Genomic DNA, 21,116 nt, shown 5'->3' with positions numbered 1-21,116 from the left:
TTGTCCTTCTAGAAGGTTCTCCCATCTCCACAGAGGAACTCTGGAGCTCAGTCAGAGTGACCATCGCGTTCTTGGTCACCTCCCTGACCAAGGCCCTTCTCCCCCGATTGCTCAGTTTGGCCGGGCAGCCAGCTCTCAGAAAAGTCTTGAAGGTTCCAAACTTCTTCCATTTAAGAATGATGGAGGCCACTGTGTTCTTGGGGATCTTCAATGCTGCAGAGATTTTTTTAGTACCCTTCCCCAGATCTGTGCCTTCGACAAAATTCTGTCTCGGCGCTCTACGGACAATTCCTTTGACCTCATGGCTTGGTTTTTGCTCTGACACGCACTGTCAACTTTGAGACCTTATATAGACAGGTGTGTGCCTTTCCAAATCATGTCCAATCAATTGAATTTACCCCAGGTGGACTCCAATCAAGTTGTAGAAACATCTCAAGGATGATCAATGGAAACAGGATGCACCGGAGTTCAATTTCGAGTCTCATAGCAAAAGGTCTGAACACTTACGTAAATAAGTCATTTCTGTTTCGTTTTTCGCTTTGTGGGGTATTGTGTGTAGATTGATGAGGAAAAACATTTATTTAATCTATTTTAGAATAAGGCTGTAAAGTAACAAAATGTGGAAAAGGGGAAGGGGTCTGAATACTTTCCGAAATGCACTGTATATATTATACTAGCAATGCTAGCACTGTAAATGAGCTTATTTTGGATATTTTGCGCTTCTGAAGAGGAAGGGGAGGGGTGGTTGTTTTAAAAAAAATCTATGTCTACTCACAGCCAATCAGCCAGCAGCTGCTGGCAATCAGCACTCCACTCATACTTACTTTTCCAATATGATCCAGGCTCTCGTTAGCAACGTGAGCGAGGCCTGGAAGCCAAGGCTACAATACGAATAACCGTGTCTGATTTTACTTGTCAAACCAGGCCCATGTGAATGTTCGTTGGTCCATAGGGGCCATGTTGTTTGACATACTAGCCTGTACAATTTTGAGTTGAGACCTTGGTCCATAGATGTTATATATCAAGTTTTGTGTAGATTAGTATTTATGTGTTATGTGTGTCCATTATGGCAGCCCTTATGGGTCTTTGAGGCAATTTTGTTCCTTGTGAGGAGAGGGACCTACAGTATGTACTGAATGTCTTGACTGTACGTTTCAAGGGGAAAGGGGCGTGAGCTTTCCAAGTTTCCATGTTCAATCATATGTTATAGCGCCACCATGTGGCCAATTGGCATGCCATTGTATAAGAAGGTGTGGCCCATGGCCCTTTACCATCATGCAAGGTTGCATACTGCTACACCTTACAATCTAATGGGTATTTTATTTATTTATTTTACCTTTATTTTGACAGGGAGTCATGTTGAGACTAAGGTTTATTTTACAAAGTAGCCATGTAACAAAGATACACACAATAAATACAAACTATACAAAACACAACAGAATTACAAAAAAAGAGGCACTAATACAGGGATCCAACCATTTCTAGCATGAGAGCTAAATAATTTAACAGTGAACCAGGAGTACTAATGTGATTCCTGAAATGCAGAGCGTATTGATTTTTTCTAAACCGAAATTATACTTTTGTTACATTGTTTGCTAGCTCAGCTGGTTAGTGGTTATAGCTTTGACTGCATATTGACAGTGAATTCAGAGTCATTCAGTGATTAGTTACAATAAAATGTTTACCAGGTTCCTGTGAAGCAATTGTAATGGCAGTCCACCACAACATACCCAAGAGTTTCCTGATTAGCAAGGGCTAGTCTGTGTTAAATTTAATTGTCTATTAGAAACAGTTTGAGATCATTGTGAGGGGATTTAGCCAGTAGTTGAATGGGGAATTGGGCTTCCTGGGAAAATGTTGTCCGAGGTTGCAACACTAATCATGGGGGGCGGAGCTTAGCGAAGGGACATTTATACAGAATTTGAGATTATTCCAAATAAGGTGCAAAAAATAAGGTGCAAAGGTGCAAAAAAACTAAAGGCTGTTTTACCTAACTCTACAGAGCCCGAAGGAATTCCTAGCATTAGCCATCCCTGAGACCAGGTATGGTAGCTCGCACGTCTAAGAGGATGTTAGGTACAGCGAGTTTTTGTAAAATAGCTTTTTAAATTAAAAGAGATTAATATATCGACCTACGTGACATCAAAGAGGGCTAACAAACTTACTGTTAGAGAATACAGTGATGTGTAGTAAACCTGTCATCCGTAATAAAGCACAGTGCGCTGATAAACTGCATCCAGCAGCTTTAATGAAGTGGCAGCTGTATTCATATTGATGATGTCGCCATAGTTGAAGAACGGTAGGAACGTCGACTAAATGATCTGCTTTCCACTATTTAGTGAGAGGTATGACCTATTTATATAGAAGTAGCATTTATTTTCTCAGCTTCTTAACTAACTCTTCAATATGCTTTTAAAAGACAGGTTTTTGTCTATCTAGATGCCAAGATATTTGTAAAACAGGGAGATGATCAATGTGGGCACCATCCAAAGTACATATGTGACTCGTTTCAGGAAACTAGGCACATGTCACACATCAGTACGTCACAGGAGAGGCAATTGCCCATAAACATAATTTTTTTTATCAAAATGGAACATGTGAACTTTCATGTGCCTTAATAAAAAACTTGTATGACATCTGTAAATACGAATACAATTGTTAAATTACGAGCATAGTTGGTTAAGCCAAGGAAAAAGTCAGGAACCTTCTCGCTAGCCATGATTGGCTGAGATAATGGATGGGCTGGACATGCCAAGAGATGAGTTTGGATTGGTAATTTTCATTGCAAGTTAAAGCGTACTGTTTGCTAGCTAGCTAACATTAGCTGGCTGGCTCGCTAGCTAACATTACGTGTATGATGTGTAGTAATATTATTCATATCTCAGAGCCATTTGCATCGCTAGTTACAGCTTAAGGTTAGCTAGCTAGTTAACACTGAACCTAGTTGGTTAGCTTTAGCTACATTCAGATTCATGCGGGTTAGTAACATTATGTGTTGGGATTAAGGTTCATTATTTAGCTAACTAGCTACATGCTAAACAATAGACTCCACTATGCAAGTAACCATTTCATTGTACCGTTTACACCTTCTGTATCCTGTGCATGTGACAAATAAACATAGATTTTATTTGATATAGTGTGTGTTTACCAAAGACGGTAATGTGAGGAACAACATGACCTGCACCAAAGTCAAATTAGGATATAACGTTAGGCCAACGAGACAGACAGTGTCCAAGTTTTAAAATACTCTGATAGAGTATCTCCTCACACTCACAACCGTAAGCTATTTTCTGTAATTAGCTTGCCATTAACTTGTAAATAATGATCTTGTTGGGAGTTTATTTTCCTCCTGAGTGGCACAGCGGTCTAAGGCACTGCATCTCAGTGCTTGAGGCATCACTACAGACCCTGGTTCGATTCCAGGCTGTATCACAACCGGCTGTGATTGGGAGTCCAATAGGGCGGCACACAATTGGCCAAGCATCGTCCGGGTTAGGGTTTGGCCAGGGTAGGCCTTCATTGTAAATAAGAATTTGTTCTTAACTGACTTGCCTAGTTAAATAAAGATTAAATAAAAAAATAAGAATTCATACAAATTAAGTTATGATATGGTCATTATTTGAACTGGCTAGCCAGATAACTTAACATTAGCTAGCTAACTAACAAGCTAGAAACAAACCAAAACATTGTTTAGAAAGTTGCTTTTAGTTGTCGGGTTTGCTAGATTGACATATACTAAATTCATGTTTAACCGGATAGGTTTATTGGTGTTAAAATACACCAGTTATGCTATTTTGGACCACCAGGCTGCTTTTTTGTGTTTATACTTTTTCATAACGACAGGTTTCATGTCAGATGACAATAGAATGTTCATGATGTCACTGCGACAACCCTCTACAGACATGTCGATAGACGTAGGATAAGCCAGTCTTTAGGCTTGAAATCTTTGGTTGTTTAGTACACTACCATACTCACTCTGTTTAGCACATGGCCTCTCATGTGAATCCTTAAAGAGCTGGGTGAGGCTAATGCTTAAGAGGGTGTGAACAATACTGAATGAGTGTAGACAAAGAAGAGCTTTTCAGTAGGTGTACCAACACATTCAATGGCCATTTTCTCAAAAGTGGGGTTACAAGTTCATCAACTTTTAAAGCAGAATTAATTTCCCATTGTTCCTCAACTGTAGTGTATGATATACCATTTTCTAGCTCTGAGCTCCACTTTTATCCAATGTAAAAAAACACAATTATACATTTTGCTACATAAGACTGAATCGAGCCGGTCAGTCAAATATAATTAAATTATCAGAGACATTTTTATGTATTCTGGAAAACAACTTGGTTTAACCTGCATTCAATACTAATTTCAGTTCAATAAAGGTTTTCTGTAAAGCATGAAGGGAGACTACAGTTCAGAAAGAGCCTGATCAACCCTGGGGGCAATAGCATACACGACAGTATCGTCGGCAAACAAGCACAGGTAACATTTTTTTAATTTTTTACAGACAAACCAAAATTGTTAATGCAATTAGTGAATAGTACTGGACCAAGAATCGACCCCTATGGGACAACTTTTTGTTATGTCAAGAACCTGATTTAACATCATCAGTAGATACACTGAGTTCTATTTGTTACACACAGCCAAGTTATATGCAGCCTGGTCTAGGTCAATTGACGAAAGCCTCTGAATCAGCAGAAAGTGATCAACAGTATCGAAGGCCTTCGACAGGTCAAAGAAGAAGGCAGCACAATGTTTCCTTTTATCCATATAATTAACCACATCATTTATGACCAGGGATGCAGCAGAGACTGTGCTATGACCTGGTCTCAGCCCTGACTGATGTACATTTATAATACATTTCATAGATAATAAAGATCTTAGCTGAGATTGAATCAAGTAATATTTCAGCTTGGCAAGAATGTTTTTAAATAGGGTGATAGTTATTAAGGTCACAAGGGTCACCACCTTTATACAGTATGAGCCGCCTTCCAGGCCCTGGGGATAGCACCAGATATAATCGCCAGATAAAAAAAATGTGTCATTGATTCCGCAATTGGGGGCCCAAAAGCTGCAGCAAAAAAGGATTAAGAATATCAGCCTCAGTGGAATTTTTTAACGTCAATAAAGCCTTTGGGTAATTCCAGCGTTATGGATGTGACATTTGAACACAAAATGAGAAACAAAATGTCTCACAGAATTGACTTACCAAGCATAAATTAAAATGTTAATGTGTATTTTTGTAGAACCTTATAGGGAAAAATTACAATGTTCTAAGCAATACCAATTTGAAGTAAAGGAACAACAAAACTTGCGTTACGGATGTGACAGAAATGGACAGGCATTTTTTGGAGAACAGGCACATCGGGAGAAGTCTGTGAATCTCAAAGTCTTAGGGTAAAATATTAACAGACACTTTGAACGGAAGGCTTGGCTACACACAAAAACAACAATGATGAAAATATAAAAAATGTCATATACACTTTAGAGAGAAATTGACCGTTATGGATGTGACATTCTCAGTTATGGATGTGACCATTATATTAAAAAGTTAATGCACTCATGGGTCCCGTGTTAACCAACCAAAAATGCACAAATGTGACCGACCGGCTCAATTCGGTCTTATGCAGCAAAATTTGAAATTGTGTTTTTTACATTGGATTAAAGTAAAGAGCTAGAAATGTGTATATCACACACTACAGTTGACGAACAATGGAAAGTAAATCTGCTTTGAAAGTTGATCAATTTTAACTGCACTTTTGAGAAAATGGCCCTTGAATGTTTTGGAACACTTCTTTGTCTACACCCATTCAGCATTGTTCACACCCTCTTAAACCTTAGCCCCACCCATCTCTTTAAGAAGTCACATGTGAGGCCATGTACTAAACAACCAAAGATTTCAAGACTAAAGGCTGGTTTATACTATGGGTGTGTTCGGAAATTCAATCTGCTAGCTAGCTAACAGTATGCTTTAACTTGAAATGAAAATGACTTTCTGACAACATTTGAAAACTGTAACATCTGAAAATGTAGACATTTACAGCTGCCTAGAAGGCCAGCATCCTGGAGTCGCCTCTTCACTGTTGATGTTGAGACTGGTGTTTTGCGGGTACTATTTAATGAAGCTGCCAGATGAGGACTAGTGAGGAGTCTGTTTCTCAAACTAGACACTAATGTACTTGTCCTCTTGCTCAGTTGTGCACCGGGGCCTCCCACTCCTCTTTCTGTTCTGGTTAGAGCCAGTTTGCGCTGTTCTGTGAAGGGAGTAGTACACAGCGTTGTACGAGATCTTCAGTTTCTTGGCAATTTCTCGCATGGAATAGCCTTCATTTCTCAGAACAAGAATAGACTGACTAGTTTCCGAAGAAAGGTCTTTGTTTCTGGCCATTTTGAGCCTGTAAACTACCCCACAAATGCTGATGCTCCAGATACTCAACTAGTCTAAAGGCCAGTTTTATTGCTTCTTTAATCAGAACAAACGTTTTCAGCTGTGCTAACATAATTGCAAAAGGGTTTCGTAATGATCAATTAGCCTTTTAAATGCTAAACTTGGATTAGCTAACAACGTGCCATTGGAACACAGGAGTGATGGTTGCTGATAATGGGCCTCTGTACGCCTATGTAGATATTCCATAAAATTCAGCCGTTTCCAGCTAGAATAGTCATTTACGACATTAACAATGTCTACACTGTATTTCTGATCAATTTGATGTTATTTTAATGGATAAAATATGGACAAAAATTGACAAAAAACAAGGACATTTCTAAGTGACCCCAAACTTTTGAATGGTGTGTACGTGGTTGCAAAGGGCATCAGTGTCTTAACAGCACGATTTGCCAAGGCAAGAAACTCTGAGAGCAGCCCTATCCAGAAATCTGATTAAATTCCATTTTCACAGAACCGCTTGTTGCAATTTCGATGAGGCTCTCTTGTTCAGATATTGGTAAGTGGACTGGAGGCAGGGCATGAAAGGGATCACGAATCCAGTTGTTTGTGTCGTCCGTTTCGGGAAAGCACCTGCGTAATGTCTGCATTCACTACTGTAAGTCGCTCTGGATAAGAGCGTCTGCTAAATGACTAAAATGTAAATGTAATGTAAATGTAATTGCGCACCCAGCTCACTCAGGTGCTTCGCTATATCACATTTGACATTGTCTGTAAGCTTGAGTTCATTTGCATACAAAAAACTCATATAATGATGGAAAGACCTGTGTCTTGTCCTTGCTAATGCAGACAGAAAATAGCTCCAACTTCTTAATCATAGCCTCAATTTTGTCCCGCACATTGAATATAGTTGCAGAGTCCCTGTAATCCTAGATTCAGATCATTCAGGCGAGAAAAAACATCACCCAGATAGGCCAGTCGTGTGAGAAACTCGTCATCATGCAAGCGGTCAGACAAGTGAAAATGATGGTCAGTAAAGAAAACTTTAAGCTTGTCTCTCAATTAAAAAAATACTCAATTCAATACTTTGTCCCTTGATAACCAGCGCACTTCTGTATGTTGTAAAAGTGTTACATGGTCACTGCCCATATCATTAGATAGTGCAGAAAATACACAAGAGTTCATGGGCCTTGCTTTAACAAAGTTAACCATTTTCACTGTTGTGTCCAAAACATCTTTCAAGCTGTCAGGCATTCCCTTGGCAGCAAGAGCCTCTCGGTGGATGCTGCAATGTACCCAAGTGCCATCGGGAGCAACTGCTTGCACGCGCGTTACCACTCCACTATGTCTCCCTGTCATGGCTTTGCGCCATCAGTACAGATACCAACACATCTTGACCACCAAAGTCCATTTGATGTCACAAGCTGTACAGTACTTTAAAAATATTCTCTCATGTTGTCCTGGTTTCCAGTGTTTTGCAGAAGAGGAGTCTTCCTTAATTGGCCCCCCATAAACATAACGGATATATACCGGGAGCTGTGCCAGGCCCGACACGTCTGTTGACTCATCCAGCTGTAATGCATATGATTCCCTGGCTTGTATGAGAAGCAATAATTGCTTCAAAACATCTCCTGCCATGTCACTGATGAGTTGTGAAACAGTGTTGTTTGATGAAGTCATTGTCTGTATAGTTTTTTTTTGCCTTTTCCCCCAGCATTGTCCCTGCCATATCCGCGGCAGCAGGAAGAATTAAGTCCTCTACAATGGTATGGGGCTTGCCTTTCCTCGCCACTCGGTAGCTCACCATATAAGACGCTTCTAGCCCCTTCTCATTAATGGTATCTGTTGCTTTTATACATGTCTTACTACTCGAAAGTCGTCTTTATTCTCACTCAAAAAACTCCAGTGGCTTATTTTTCTAAATTGTCATGTTTCGTTTTTTTAAATGTCTGCGCAAGAGTGAAGTTGTGAGATAGTACTTTTGCACATATAACACACTGTGGCTGAGGAAAGTCACTACTCCAAATATAAGTGAACCCCAAATCAATGTAGTTCTCATCATATTTGCGCCTCTTCAATGGTCCAACGTCCCTGTCTGTTGTTCGGTGCTTTCCCGGGTAAGGGGGCAGTAGCTCTTCGGCTGCATCAGATTCACAACTGTCAGTGTCCATGTAGGCTAGGCTAACAACAAATGTAGAATTACTGACGCTAGCAGTGGATGTGCTCGTGGAAGCAGAACAACCTGTGTCATCGACAGGTGCAGGTGTAGTACTGCTGGTAGTAGCAGTACTACCAGTAGAGCTGTTACGTGGGCCTTACTTTTAACCATTTATCCATTTTCGAGCAGACGGAATGAGCAGCAGCTACGTTTGGGAACCGTTAGTGGAATGTTCCAGAAGGCATTTCTGCCAAAAAACATGCGACATACACCTAGTTTCCTGAAACGAGTCACAAATATATACAAGCATGTGCCTTTCCAAATCATGTCCAATCAATTGAATTTACCACTGGTGGACTCCAATCAACATATCAAGGATGATCAATGGAAACAGGATGCACCTGAGCTTAATATCGAGTCTCATAACAAAAGGTTTTGAATACTTATGTAAATAAGGCATCCGTTTACATTTTTTTTCATACATTTGCAAACATTTCTAAAAACCTGTTTTTGCTTTGTCATTATGGAGTATTGTGTGTAGATTGATGAGGATGTATTCTTGTTTTAATCTATTTTAGAATAAGGTTGTAACGTAACAAAATGTGGAAAAGGGGAAGAGGTCTGAATACTTTCCGAAAACACTGTACAGTATATACTCCACAGGAGCGGAATAAGTGGAACGGTATTAAATACATCAAACACATGTTTCTGTGATATACTCCTAACCCTAGACTCTGCGATTGATACCTCCATTCCATGTTTATTTGAGCTAGCTGCACATATTCCTCATTCATCTCTACTTGTCACGTCCTGGCCAGTATAAGGGTTAATTAGTATTGTAGTTTGGTCAGGACGTGGCAGAGGGTATTTGTTTTATGTGGTTCAGGGTGGTGTGTGTTTGTTAAAAGGGTGTTTGATTTAGTATTTCTGGGGTTTTGGTTTATGGTCTAGGTTTATGTATGTCTATGTGGAGTCTAGTGAGTGTATTTCTATGGTTGATTAATTGGGGTTGGGACTCTCAATTGAAGGCAGGTGTTTTCTCTTTGCCTTTGATTGAGAGTCCCATATATTGTGGTGTGTTTGTGATTCGTGGGAGATTGTTCTGTGCTTAGCCTTGTGCCTAGCCAGACTGTTTTGTTGTTCGTGGTTTCGTTTTGTTGTTTTGGAATGTTCGTTTTGATTTAATAAATGTTCAAAATGAACAACCGCATGCCTGCTGCGTTTTGGTCCTCCTTCACCGACGACAACCGTGACACTACTATATCTTGACATATTTCATTATGTTGATGTCTTTCCTATGAAGGGTTAAACTATTTTTCATTGTCATTATGTGAAAGGGTAAAAAAAAGTTTTATAACCTACCAATGGCACAGGGTTCGCACTTTTGTCAATTTCTTGTCAGATCGTAAATCACCTCAGGCTTGACAGCTGCAGTTCTCAAGTGCCACACAGACACTGAACAATATTGTCACTGGGGCATACCCGTGCTTACTCAGGAAGTAAACAAACTCAGCATGACAGGTGAACGTTTAAGACCTTAATTATGTTTATGAATTTAAGACCTTTATTATGCCATGTGATGATATCACATGCAATGCTCCGGTTAGCAGAACGCATCATTGCAGTTCATAAGAGAACGTGTGTACACCCGTAATGGATCACTCACAGATAGCCAGCCAGCTACCTTACTAACATAAAAACACTTCGGAAGCAGTAGGGAGTGCATGAACATTTTATCATGATCGCGTTATGCAGTGATGCTGACTAGTGAGTCCATAATCATTTTATGAAGCGTATGTAACAGTCACATCCGTTACGCTTAGAACCGAGTACTGACAAAGATAGAAAGGCAACCAATTACACATCCCCTAAGCCCTTGATGAAAGTTAGCTTTGCATAGAAAATTTGAATACATTCTCACTCGAAATGCGTCTACAATAACTTTTTTCAAAAATGTTACGGATGTGACACAGCCTGTCCAAATCAGTGTTATATCTTTACTAGATTGTAAAATTCTATACTGGCACTCAATGGACTAAAATGTGTTTGATATTGTTTCATTAACCTTCTGACTTCGTCAGAAACACAGGAGGACAGATGTGAGTACCAAAACAAGTTCTGTGTGCCATTGCCAAAAGCTATGAAATCTGGTTGACTGAAAAGCCTTATTTTGAGAGTTTGTATCCAACCTTGTATTAACAATAACACAACATTTGGAAAACATAAAGGCCAACTATAGTCTGTACATCAAAACACACACATTCAATTAAATATGAAAGTAGTTTAATTAGGAAATTAGCTATTTAGTTTTTTCATGCTCAGATTGACCTTACCATTGAATTTCCCCTTACGGAAGAACAATAATAATAACAACCAATGGCAACAAATACAATAGGATTTCTCGCAGCTTTGCGGCTTGATCCCCTATAAATCCAATATCTTACTCAGAACTCCAAATAAATCAAGGTCACTGGAATGGGACACATGCAGGCCTAGCAGAAGGCTAAGTTAGCATTGCACAGTGATCTCCACACATTCCCTGGGAACTCAAGAAGTGACAAGCTAGCTTCTTGCTCCAGAAGTTTCCACGCTTGACTCAAGTGTGTTGTTAGGAGAATGCAGATTCGAATGTTGGGTCTGCAGTGGCAGAGATGGACCCTCTACACACAATCAATATGTAATAACAGTCAATGTTCAATGGTTTGTAAATTCCCACATTTTCCAAACACAGCAAGACTTCTCCATGTGACTAATTTGGCAACTAAGTTATAGCTAAGATGTCCAGTCAGGCATTTTCATTTGGCAACTTGAAGCCTAGATGTCCAGACAGGGATATTCCGATGTTCATTAGCTACAGCAGCGTTTTCCAAATTACAGTTGAAGTTGGACGTTTACATACACTTAGGTTGGAGCCATTAAAACTTGTTTTTCAACCACTCCAAAAATGTATTGTTAACAAACTATAGCTTTGGCAAGTTGGTTAGGACATCTACTTCGTGCATGACACAAGTCATTTTCCCAACAATTGTTTACAGACAGATTGTTCCACTTATAATTCACTGTGTCACAATTCTAGTGGGTCAGAAGATTACATATACTAAGTTGACTGTGCTTTTAAACAGCTTGGAAAATTCCAGAAAATGATGTCATGGCTTTAGAAGCTTCTGATAGGCTATTTGACATCATTTGAGTCAATTGGAGGTGTACCTGTGGATGTATTTCAAGGCCTACCTTCAAACTCAGTGCCTCTTTGCTTGACATCATGGGGAAATCAACCTCAGAAAAAAAAATTGAGACCTCCACAAGTCTGGTTCATCTTTGGAAGCAATTTCCAAACGTCTGAAGGTACCACGTTCATCTGTACAAACAATAGTATGCAAGTATAAACACCATGGGACCACGCAGCCGTTATACCGCTCAGGAAGTAGACGTGTTCTGTCTCCTAGAGATGAACGTACTTTGGTGCGAAAAGTGCAAATCAATCCCAGAACAACAGCAAAGGACCTTGTGAAGATGCTGGAGGAAACAGGTACAACAGTATCTATATCCACAGTAAAGCGAGTCCTATATCAACATAACCTGAAAGGCCGCTCAGCAAGGAAAAAGCCACTGCTCCAAAACCGCCATAAAAAAGCCAGACTACGGTTTGCAGCTGCACATGGGGACAAAGATCCACCTTTTTGGAGAAATGTCCTCTGGTCTGATGAAACAAAAATAGAACTGTTTGGCGATATGTTTGGAGGAAAAAGCGGAGGCTTGCAAGCCGAAGAACACCATCCCAACCATGAAGCACGGGGAAGGCAACATCATGTTGTGGGGGTGCTTTGCTGCAGGAGGGACTGGTGCACTTCACAAAATAGATGGCATCATGAGGATGAAAAATTATGTGGATATATTGAAGCAACATCTCAAGACATCAATCAGAAAGTTAAAGCTTGGTCGCAAATGGGTCTTCCAAATGGACAATGACCTCAAGTATACTTCCAAAGTTGCTGCAAAATGGCTTAAGGACAACAAAATCAAGGTATTCGAATGGCCATCACAAAGCCCTGACCTCAATCCCATAGAGAATTTGTGGGCAGAACTGAAAAAGCATGTGCGAGCATGGAGGCCTACAAACCTGACTCAGTTACTCCAGCTCTGTCAGGAGGAATGGGCCAAGATTCACCCAAGTTATTGTGGGAAGCTTGTGGAAGGCTACCTGAAACATTTGACCCAAGTTAAACAATTTAAAGGCCATGCTACCAAATACTAATTGAGTGTACGTAAACTTCTGACCCACTGGCAATGTGATGAAAGAAATAAAAGCTGAAATAAATCATTCTCTCTACAATTATTCTGACGTTTCACATTCTTAAAATAAAGTGGTGATCCTAACTGACCTAAGTCAGGGAATTTTTACTAGGATTAAATGTCAGGAATTGTGAAAAACTGAGTTTAAATGTATTTGGCTAAGGTGTACGTAAACTTCTGACTTCAACTGTAGGTGTTGAGACCTGATTAGAAAATGGGGTCGCGGGAGGAACTCTAAAAAAGTATATAAAAATGGGGTCATGGTAAGGATGTTAACGGTTAACCATTAATTGGTTACAGTGAGGGAAAAAAGTATTTGATCCCCTGCTGATTTTGTACGTTTGCCCACTGACAAAGAAATGATCGGTCTATAATTTTAATGGTAGGTTTATTTGAACAGTGAGAGACAGAATAACAACAAAATAATCCAGAAAAATGCATGTCAAAAGTGTTATAAATTGATTTGCATTTTAATGAGGGAAATAAGTATTTGACCCCTCTTCAAAACATGACTTAGTACTTGGTGGCAAAACCCTTGTTGGCAATCACAGAGGTCAGACGTTTCTTGTAGTTGGCCACCAGGTTTGCACACATCTCAGGAGGGATTTTGTCCCACTCCTCTTTGCAGATCTTCTCCAAGTCATTAAGGTTTCGAGGCTGACGTTTGGCAACTCAAACCTTCAGCTCCCTCCACAGATTTTCTATGGGATTAAGGTCTGGAGACTGGCTAGGCCACTCCAGGACCTTAATGTGCTTCTTCTTGAGCCACTCCTTTGCTGCCTTGGCCGTGTGTTTTGGGTCATTGTCATGCTGGAATACCCATCCACGACCCATTTTCAATGCCCTGGCTGAGGGAAGGAGGTTCTCACCCAAGATTTCACGGTACATGGCCCCGTCCATCGTCCCTTTGATGCAGTGAAGTTGTCCTGTCCCCTTAGCAGAAAAAAAAACCCAAAGCATAATGTTTCCACCTCCATGTTTGACGGTGGGGATGGTGTTCATGGGGTCATAGGCAGCATTCCTCCTCCTCCAAACACGGCGAGTTCAGTTGATGCCAAAGAGCTCCATTTTGGTCTCATCTGACCACAACACTTTCACCCAGTTGTCCTCTGAATCATTCAGATGTTCATTGGCAAACTTCAGACGGGCATGTATATGTGCTTTCTTGAGCAGGGGTACCTTGCGGGCGCTGCAGGATTTCAGTCCTTCACGGCGTAGTGTGTTACCAATTGTTTTCTTGGTGACTATGGTCCCAGCTGCCTTGAGATCATTGACAAGATCCTCCCGTATAGTTCTGGGCTGATTCCTCACCGTTCTCATGATCATTTGCAACTCCACGAGGTGAGATCTTGCATGGAGCCCCAGGCCGAGGGAGATCGACAGTTATTTTGTGATTCTTCCATTTGCGAATAATCGCACCAACTGTTGTCACCTTCTCACCAAGCTGCTTGGCGATGGTCTTGTAGCCCATATCCAGCCTTGTGTAGGTCTACAATCTTGTCCCTGATATCCTTGGAGAGCTCTTTGGTCTTGGCCATGGTGGAAAGTTTGGAATCTGATTGATTGATTGCTTCTGTGGACAGGTGTTTTTTATACAGGTAACAAACTGAGATTAGGAGCACTCCCTTTAAGAGTGTGCTCCTAATCTCAGCTCGTTACCTGTATGAAAGACACCTGGGAGCCAGAAATCTTTCTGATTGAGAGAGGGTCAAATACTTATTTCCCTCATTAAAATGCAAATCAATTTATAACATTTTTGACATGCGTTTTTCTGGATTTTTTTGTTGTTATTCTGTCTCTCTCTGTTCAAATAAACCTACCATTAAAAGTATAGACTGATCATTTCTTTGTCAGTGGGCAAACGTACAAAATCAGCAGGGGATCAAATACTTTTTTCCCCTCACTGTAGTTGCCAAAAATACATTTGACCTGTCCTGCTATTGATCTGTAGAATAATTTGCATAATTTAGAGGAAGTAAGTTGGCATGTGTGTATTTTTGTTAGTCGTCATGTATCTTATCACATATGCACAGCATACAGAGCCTAGTTTGAGGAGTGGAATGGCCGATCACTTGTCAGACAGCGTGAGAGCGGCTCCTCAAAAAGCTGGTACTAGAGTGAAACGTGCTTTTATATGCCCAGTCATTGAGCAAAACATAACAATTCCAAATGCAATGGCGTGTTAAAAACTGTTTTGATGGCCACGATTAAAAAGAGCTAGTATTTGTATTTCTCAATCTCAACTCGTAATTAAAGTGCTACTCCCATTCGCCATTTGAGCGCATAGGCTATATAGTCAACGGTAGGCATGCTATCAGCGAGTCACCCACCACTTTGCAATGTGAGCTTGAGGCAGTATAATTGTTTGAAACCTGCACGTTTTACTTTACTTCACATAATGATGAATGTCTAACCTTGCTTCAAAGTAGCCTAGCCAAAATCCAACCATAGAAACGTGGAGGCAATTCTTTTATAGAGACTTCCTCTTGCCATTAACCAGCATTTCTCTCCTGTTCTATTGGTTTTCATATTAACTTTCTTTCATTGTCCAGAAGCCAAAGGCACAATCCTAGTCATATTAGCAACCCATCATAGTTGTTGCTTTTAGAATCCCCCTCTTTCTAAGAGTCTAACAGAGATTTTCATCTCATTCACTTAAGGAAATGCATGCTTAAGGTGTGCTGTTTAGTAGGCTTGGGCGGTGTACCCTAAATACCGTATACTGTGGTATTTGGAAATAGCCACAGGATCGTATTTCAATACCATTGAAACAATTTATTTGAATTTCTTCAATAAATGTTCATATTTGTGGCTACTTTTACAGTACATACCTGCAGTCGACTTGTGGGATATGTTGGGAGATAAAGCTGATCGTGTTCTTCATTTCACCTGTCACATTATTTTACATTATGAAGCTAACCATAGTTCCCCAGAACAGTTAAGCCAGTCAAGTGTTTGTTTGTAAATAGCACAACGGGAGAGTGGGAGAAGGTGAGTCCAGCTGTGTATTGACAGGGGTCACACTTTATATTGAAAGTGAACAGTGTTTTTTTGCTTCAATAGAGTGACCAGGGACATGCAACTATACATTAGTGCAACACATTTGGCAAAAAATAGCTTAATTTTCATCAGATGACAACAGAAGTGCAACGCTATTTGGCTGGCAGCCACACAAGTAAATTATCTTACAAAGAAAAAGAAAGGTATTTTTTGCAAAAACGATGCATGGCTATCATATTTCTAATGTTAATCATAGAAAGAATGTAGATATCTACATTTCCTAATGTTTCGATTAAAGTTAATTTTGCATCTTACCGGAGAAAAGTAGACTGGCTACACCGAGAAAAGTACAGGAGAAAAGTCAGAGTGGTGTTGATAGAATGCCCATTCGTAAATTCTCATCTGAGTGGAGAAGTGCAACTGAAGCACAAAATGTGTCTGATGCCGAGTAGAAATTACAATAAGAAGCATTTTAGATCTGTGTTAACAAAAAGCAGCAAAATATTTCTTAGGCGTTTTATATTTTTCCCTGCGTCAAAAACAAAGAATTCTGCGTTAACACGACCCCTAAGTTAAACTTGCTAGTTATCTAAGTAAGTGGCTGAATTAATAAAGTGAAGGGGCATCCTAATGTGTTAGCTTTCTGCCGCGTTTGAAAAGTCAAAGCACTTTGGATGAGTTATCTGTACAGCTGCCACAGCTATCTTTTGATTTCCTTGCATTTGTTTTATCCTGTGTTCTTGCCCTGTCCATGGAAATTCACTATTACTTGTGCTAATTTTGTTAGCATTCTGGTAATAGAAGTCCAATGGGCTCCCCCTTGTGTACCAAGCCAGTAATACTGTAAATCCTGGGATGAGACAAGGACGGATTGACGATATGAAAATCTGGCTACCCACCAACCCTACTGTTTAGAACTGTGTTTTCACGCAAATTGCATTTTGGCAAATGTTTGAAAATTACTTTTTATTAGCTGCTTCATTACAGCAGTTGCATGTTCAATTATAGGCTATAGATAAGGCAATAGGCTTGCTATAGATGCTTGTTTTGATGAATCTCTTAATGAAAAATGTCCGTTCTTTGTACACCTACAGAGTATTTTCTGTTGGTATTGTCATTTTACTGCTTGGAAAACATTTAACCATTTGTTGACCGGTTAATGAGGGTCGGTTAGTCGGAAGCTAAATTGAACAAAGCCCCTGAGATAATGTTTATTGGAGACATCAGATAATAGCTCCACCTTGCCCTCTGACCGCATTACTTAGGCTACACCTATTCAATCACTTCAAAACGTTTTCATATGGGTCTAGAGATTGTTTGTGATTAAAAATGACTGTGGTCTCTTACAATAGCCCTTCATTCCCCTTTACCTCAGGAGGTAGACCGCCCGCTCAATGTCATTCAAATCCTCGTCCACGGTCAGCTTCTCTATCTCTTCAGCAGTCTGAAAGTAGAACAGTAGACAGAAGATAATGAGAGATTAATCAGTTCAAGCCAAATAAAAACAGACATTGGACAACTTTATAAAGGACACATCGCCATCTACAAATCCACTGTGCTGCCGATCAAATCGATAACTAAGTAACTTATGAGGATGCTCGCCCATTAGGCACGAACGTCAATTCAACCTTTATTCCACATTGGTTCAATGTAATTTCATTGAAATGACGTGGAAACAATGTTGATTCAACCATTGTGTGCAGTGGGACTCCATTATGTGAATGTGTGTGTGTGTGTGTGTGGGAGGGAAGGTTAACTCCATTCTGGCCCCGTCTGTCGCTTCACTGGCTCTACCACTGTGACTGGGCATCCTATTGCACTAGTAATGACCTGTTTACCCAGACTTGAGTGGGGGAGGAGGGGGAGGAGGAGGGCAAATTCTGGGTTGATGTGGTGAGGGCTGGACAGGATTCTGATCACGTTCTAAATTGACTCAGCGAGTCATAAGTAAGGGGGTTGCAGTGAGGCACGACAGACTGACTGCAGTTATTTCTCTCTGTCCCTGTTTGCTTGCGTGGGAGAGTGTGCGTGGGGGACCAGGGGGAGTGTGGGTGTGTGTGTGCGTAGTCTCTTACGTTGAAGCTTCTCTCATTATCTGAGCCGCCTCACTCTGGATCCTCCTCGACACAGAAAAAAAGAAAGCGGAGCACAGAAAATACACGCCCACCTCGGAAGCAGCAGCCATGCATACAGAATAAGATAGTTAAAGTAGCCTAACCCTTTCCTCACTACCCCACTGTCAGCCTAACATGTATTTAAAGAGAGGAAGAGGAGAAAGATGGGACTCTAACCCTTTATGCATTCCCTAAGGTTGTCCATGGTTTAATATCACATTTGCACCAAGAGGATCCACAAACTACAGCAGGGAGAATAAAAAAAACGCTTGTGGGCTGCCTCTTGCCAACCCCTGAACTACAGCATAGAGGAGGGTGACTATTTTTGATGGAGAGGAAATCCTCGACTGTTCTGCAGATACTGTCCGCAGTGGAGGAGCGGGCAAGTGAGGGGGAGAAACTGAGCCAGTGATGCAAACAGCTGACAGAAGCTGCGTCACAGGAGAAAGCGTGTGGGCAACCCCATTACATAGTCAGTTCTTGTAGTGATTTCTGCTGCATTCAAAGCAACTGGGAATTCGGAAAGCACCATTCAAGACAACTGGGACCTTGTGAAAAAAACTAGGTCAAATCATAAAGTCAGTGATCTTCAGGTCGAAAAGTCGGACCTCTAGAAAGAGGCCAGAGTTCCTGACTTGAAATTCCAAGTCGGATGACCGTTCAAAACGATTTTCCCAGTCGGAGCTTTTTTCCCCCGAGTTCCCAATTGTCTTGAACGCATTGACGTCGGAAGTCGGCGATTTCCGAGTTCCCAGTTGTTTTGAACGCGGCTTTGGTTCGTGCAAGTAGCGATTTAACAGGGGTAGCCTACACTGATGCTGAAATGATAACTGTCGCTGCCGTGTCGCCAGGCTACAGTGCGATAGCATGTTCCACTGACTATTTGTACGAGGAACTAAAAGTTTTGATATAGGCTAAGTCATGACAATGGCTAAGTGTAGGCAGGTGCCTATGTTTTGCTGTAATAAAGCAGAACCATAACTAAAAAGAAAAGGAAAATAAAAATGACAGATGAAGGTGACATAGCTACATATACATTTTCATATACATATAGGCTATTCGTAACATTAACAAACCTAGGCTTTGATATCAGAATATCTAATCATAGCCTATAATCCTGTTTTTAGTGATGTATGAAATCATTTCAAATGCATTTCTACAAAGACAATTTTCTGAGAAAAAGGCATACAAAACATCACGCGGAATATAGTGAACAAATAGTAGAAGAACAATATTTCAAACATAACGTTAGTTATGCACTTTCTTGTCAAATACCTTTAGACTCCTGCGTATAGGTCTTTCGATGAATGTTAAGTCTTGCAGATCGTCTACCTGACCAAACAGGCTGGACTGGTTCAAAGTCATTTTGCTGACGAACATCTGTGTTTTTAGTCTCCTTTTTGGAACAGCTGTCGCAAGTGTTAAAGCCTTGTCATGGTCATGGCTCCAAACTGTGAATGTGTAAGATGAATTCTTTGATTTGGGGAAAGCTGATCCACCCACGAGAAAGCTTATTTGATGTTAGCTAACGTTACTGCCTTGGAACTTGATGGGTAGCAGTGGTGATAGATGATGATGCTGAGTAACGTTAGTTCCAAGCACATCCGAAAAGCATGATCATCTCCCTCTGATTTGACAGCTTTCTATCTATGTTTAAATAATGAAAAAAATGCTGTAGCTATGCTTAAATCTCACAAGGTGAGATGTCACCTAATATCCCACCTTGTCACCTGCTATCGCAAACAGTGATGCACTCAATTCCCACGAAAAGCTCTCATCGTCAACTGGTTTGGTTTGGCTACCTAGCTAGCTTTTTAGAATAACACGACCTACGTGCTTGCTAACGTTCCCTAGTGCACTTAGATACGTCGTTTATTATCTTGAAACGACTAGCTAGCTACAGTACTTCATAGTAGAAGTAAATGTTCCCAAGTTCACTTCCTATATTAGAGTAGTTTCGACCTGTTCCAAGTGACAGAATGATGAAGTAATTTTCGATGGATGAAAGTGATTCATTGCTGCTGACTAATAAACAGATGAGACAGACTTAGCCAAAGCAAAACTCTACATGTAAACCGAAAAATAGTTTGCCAAAATAGCTAACGTTAGCTAGCAATCTTACAACAACATAACTACCAAAGCAAAGCTTTGAAATCCATCTACCCGCAGTTGCTACCTATCAAGATTCAAGTTAGCCTACAAATGTAACGTTAGCTAGCTAAAACGTTAATACTGTAGCTAGCTAGCCAGGTTGGAGTTTAACTGAAGTGAAGTGAGTAGCAGATTATGCCCTTTTTGCTGTGCTAAAAACATTACTATCAACAACAGAAAAATATATCTCTACTCCAAGCTAACAAAAAACAATGTTATAGTTTACGTGTTCATTTGCCAGACACCTTGAAAATATCTCTCTCGGCCCTGTAATTTTCAACATAATCCACGCACACGCACATACTGTTTACACCACGGAAACGCACTGCAGCGACTAAAGAGGTTTCCATGGCGACGACATGCTACAGTGCCAGGCTGAAAGAACGTAATGCACCTCGCATCAAATTCTAGTCCAGTACTAGCTAGATAAGATTGAAAATAGTTCGATATGGTATAGAAGCGTGAAAATGGCCACACTTGTATACTTTTTCGCGCTGAAAAAACCCAGATATAATGTAATTTCAACAAATCCTCTGGTCGGCCTTTAGCGTCATCTATACGTCAATGTGAAAATGCAGTTACCTGCTTTTACGTTTTGGGTCTAGATCAGCCTTTCTTAAAGTAATGGGTCGCGGACCTGTCAATGGTGGATCGCAACGTGTCAGAGTACATGTATAATTATTTTATGGATTACTGGAATTGATTTGGCCAAGTGCAACTGCACTCACTCACTGTTCAGTGCGCTCTATGTTTAGCAGCGGTCTCTGCTAAGTTTGGCAGCTGCGTAAGTGGGAGATGCCCGTGTGCCTCGCGGTATACCAGATCTTTTTTTTTCTTTTTTTTCCAGTTTTCTTGAAGATCCCTCCGCGACCCACACGCTGCAGCGCTGTCGTTCAGCAGCAGATGATGCGCTGTCAGCCACTGATTTATCATTCCCACTCGCCATCACTCACCACTGTCATCAAATGGACTCAAGATAGCCACAAGTTCCGACTGAGCTCAATCGTCATGAAACGCA

The 21,116-nt window shown here is 40.6% G+C and overlaps 1 protein-coding gene across 6 annotated transcripts in view; it reads right to left on the bottom strand.

Moving 5' to 3' along the window:
* ppp4r4 (protein phosphatase 4, regulatory subunit 4) overlaps window positions 1-21,116 on the bottom strand; it is a 140,626-nt gene extending 119,510 nt beyond the window's left edge. For 2 of the 6 annotated variants that reach the window (XM_029733382.1, XM_029733383.1), the window contains exons 1-3: window positions 20,403-20,421; window positions 19,223-19,398; window positions 17,204-17,277 (exon numbers count right to left, since the gene is read on the bottom strand). In XM_029733382.1, the coding sequence (XP_029589242.1) occupies window positions 17,204-17,277; window positions 19,223-19,327 (179 nt within the window). In that variant the 5' untranslated portion in view covers window positions 19,328-19,398; window positions 20,403-20,421. Of the gene's footprint in view, window positions 1-17,180; window positions 17,278-17,908; window positions 18,303-19,222; window positions 19,399-20,324; window positions 20,478-21,051 lie in introns of those variants that run through there. The other 4 variants (XM_029733387.1, XM_029733385.1, XM_029733386.1 and 1 more) reach the window with 4 other exon arrangements.

The sequence above is a fragment of the Salmo trutta genome, chromosome 35, assembly GCF_901001165.1.
Source record: "Salmo trutta chromosome 35, fSalTru1.1, whole genome shotgun sequence".
NCBI lineage: Eukaryota > Metazoa > Chordata > Actinopteri > Salmoniformes > Salmonidae > Salmo > Salmo trutta.
Note: the sequence above shows the minus strand (reverse complement) of the source record. Positions and strands in the feature narration are given on the sequence as shown.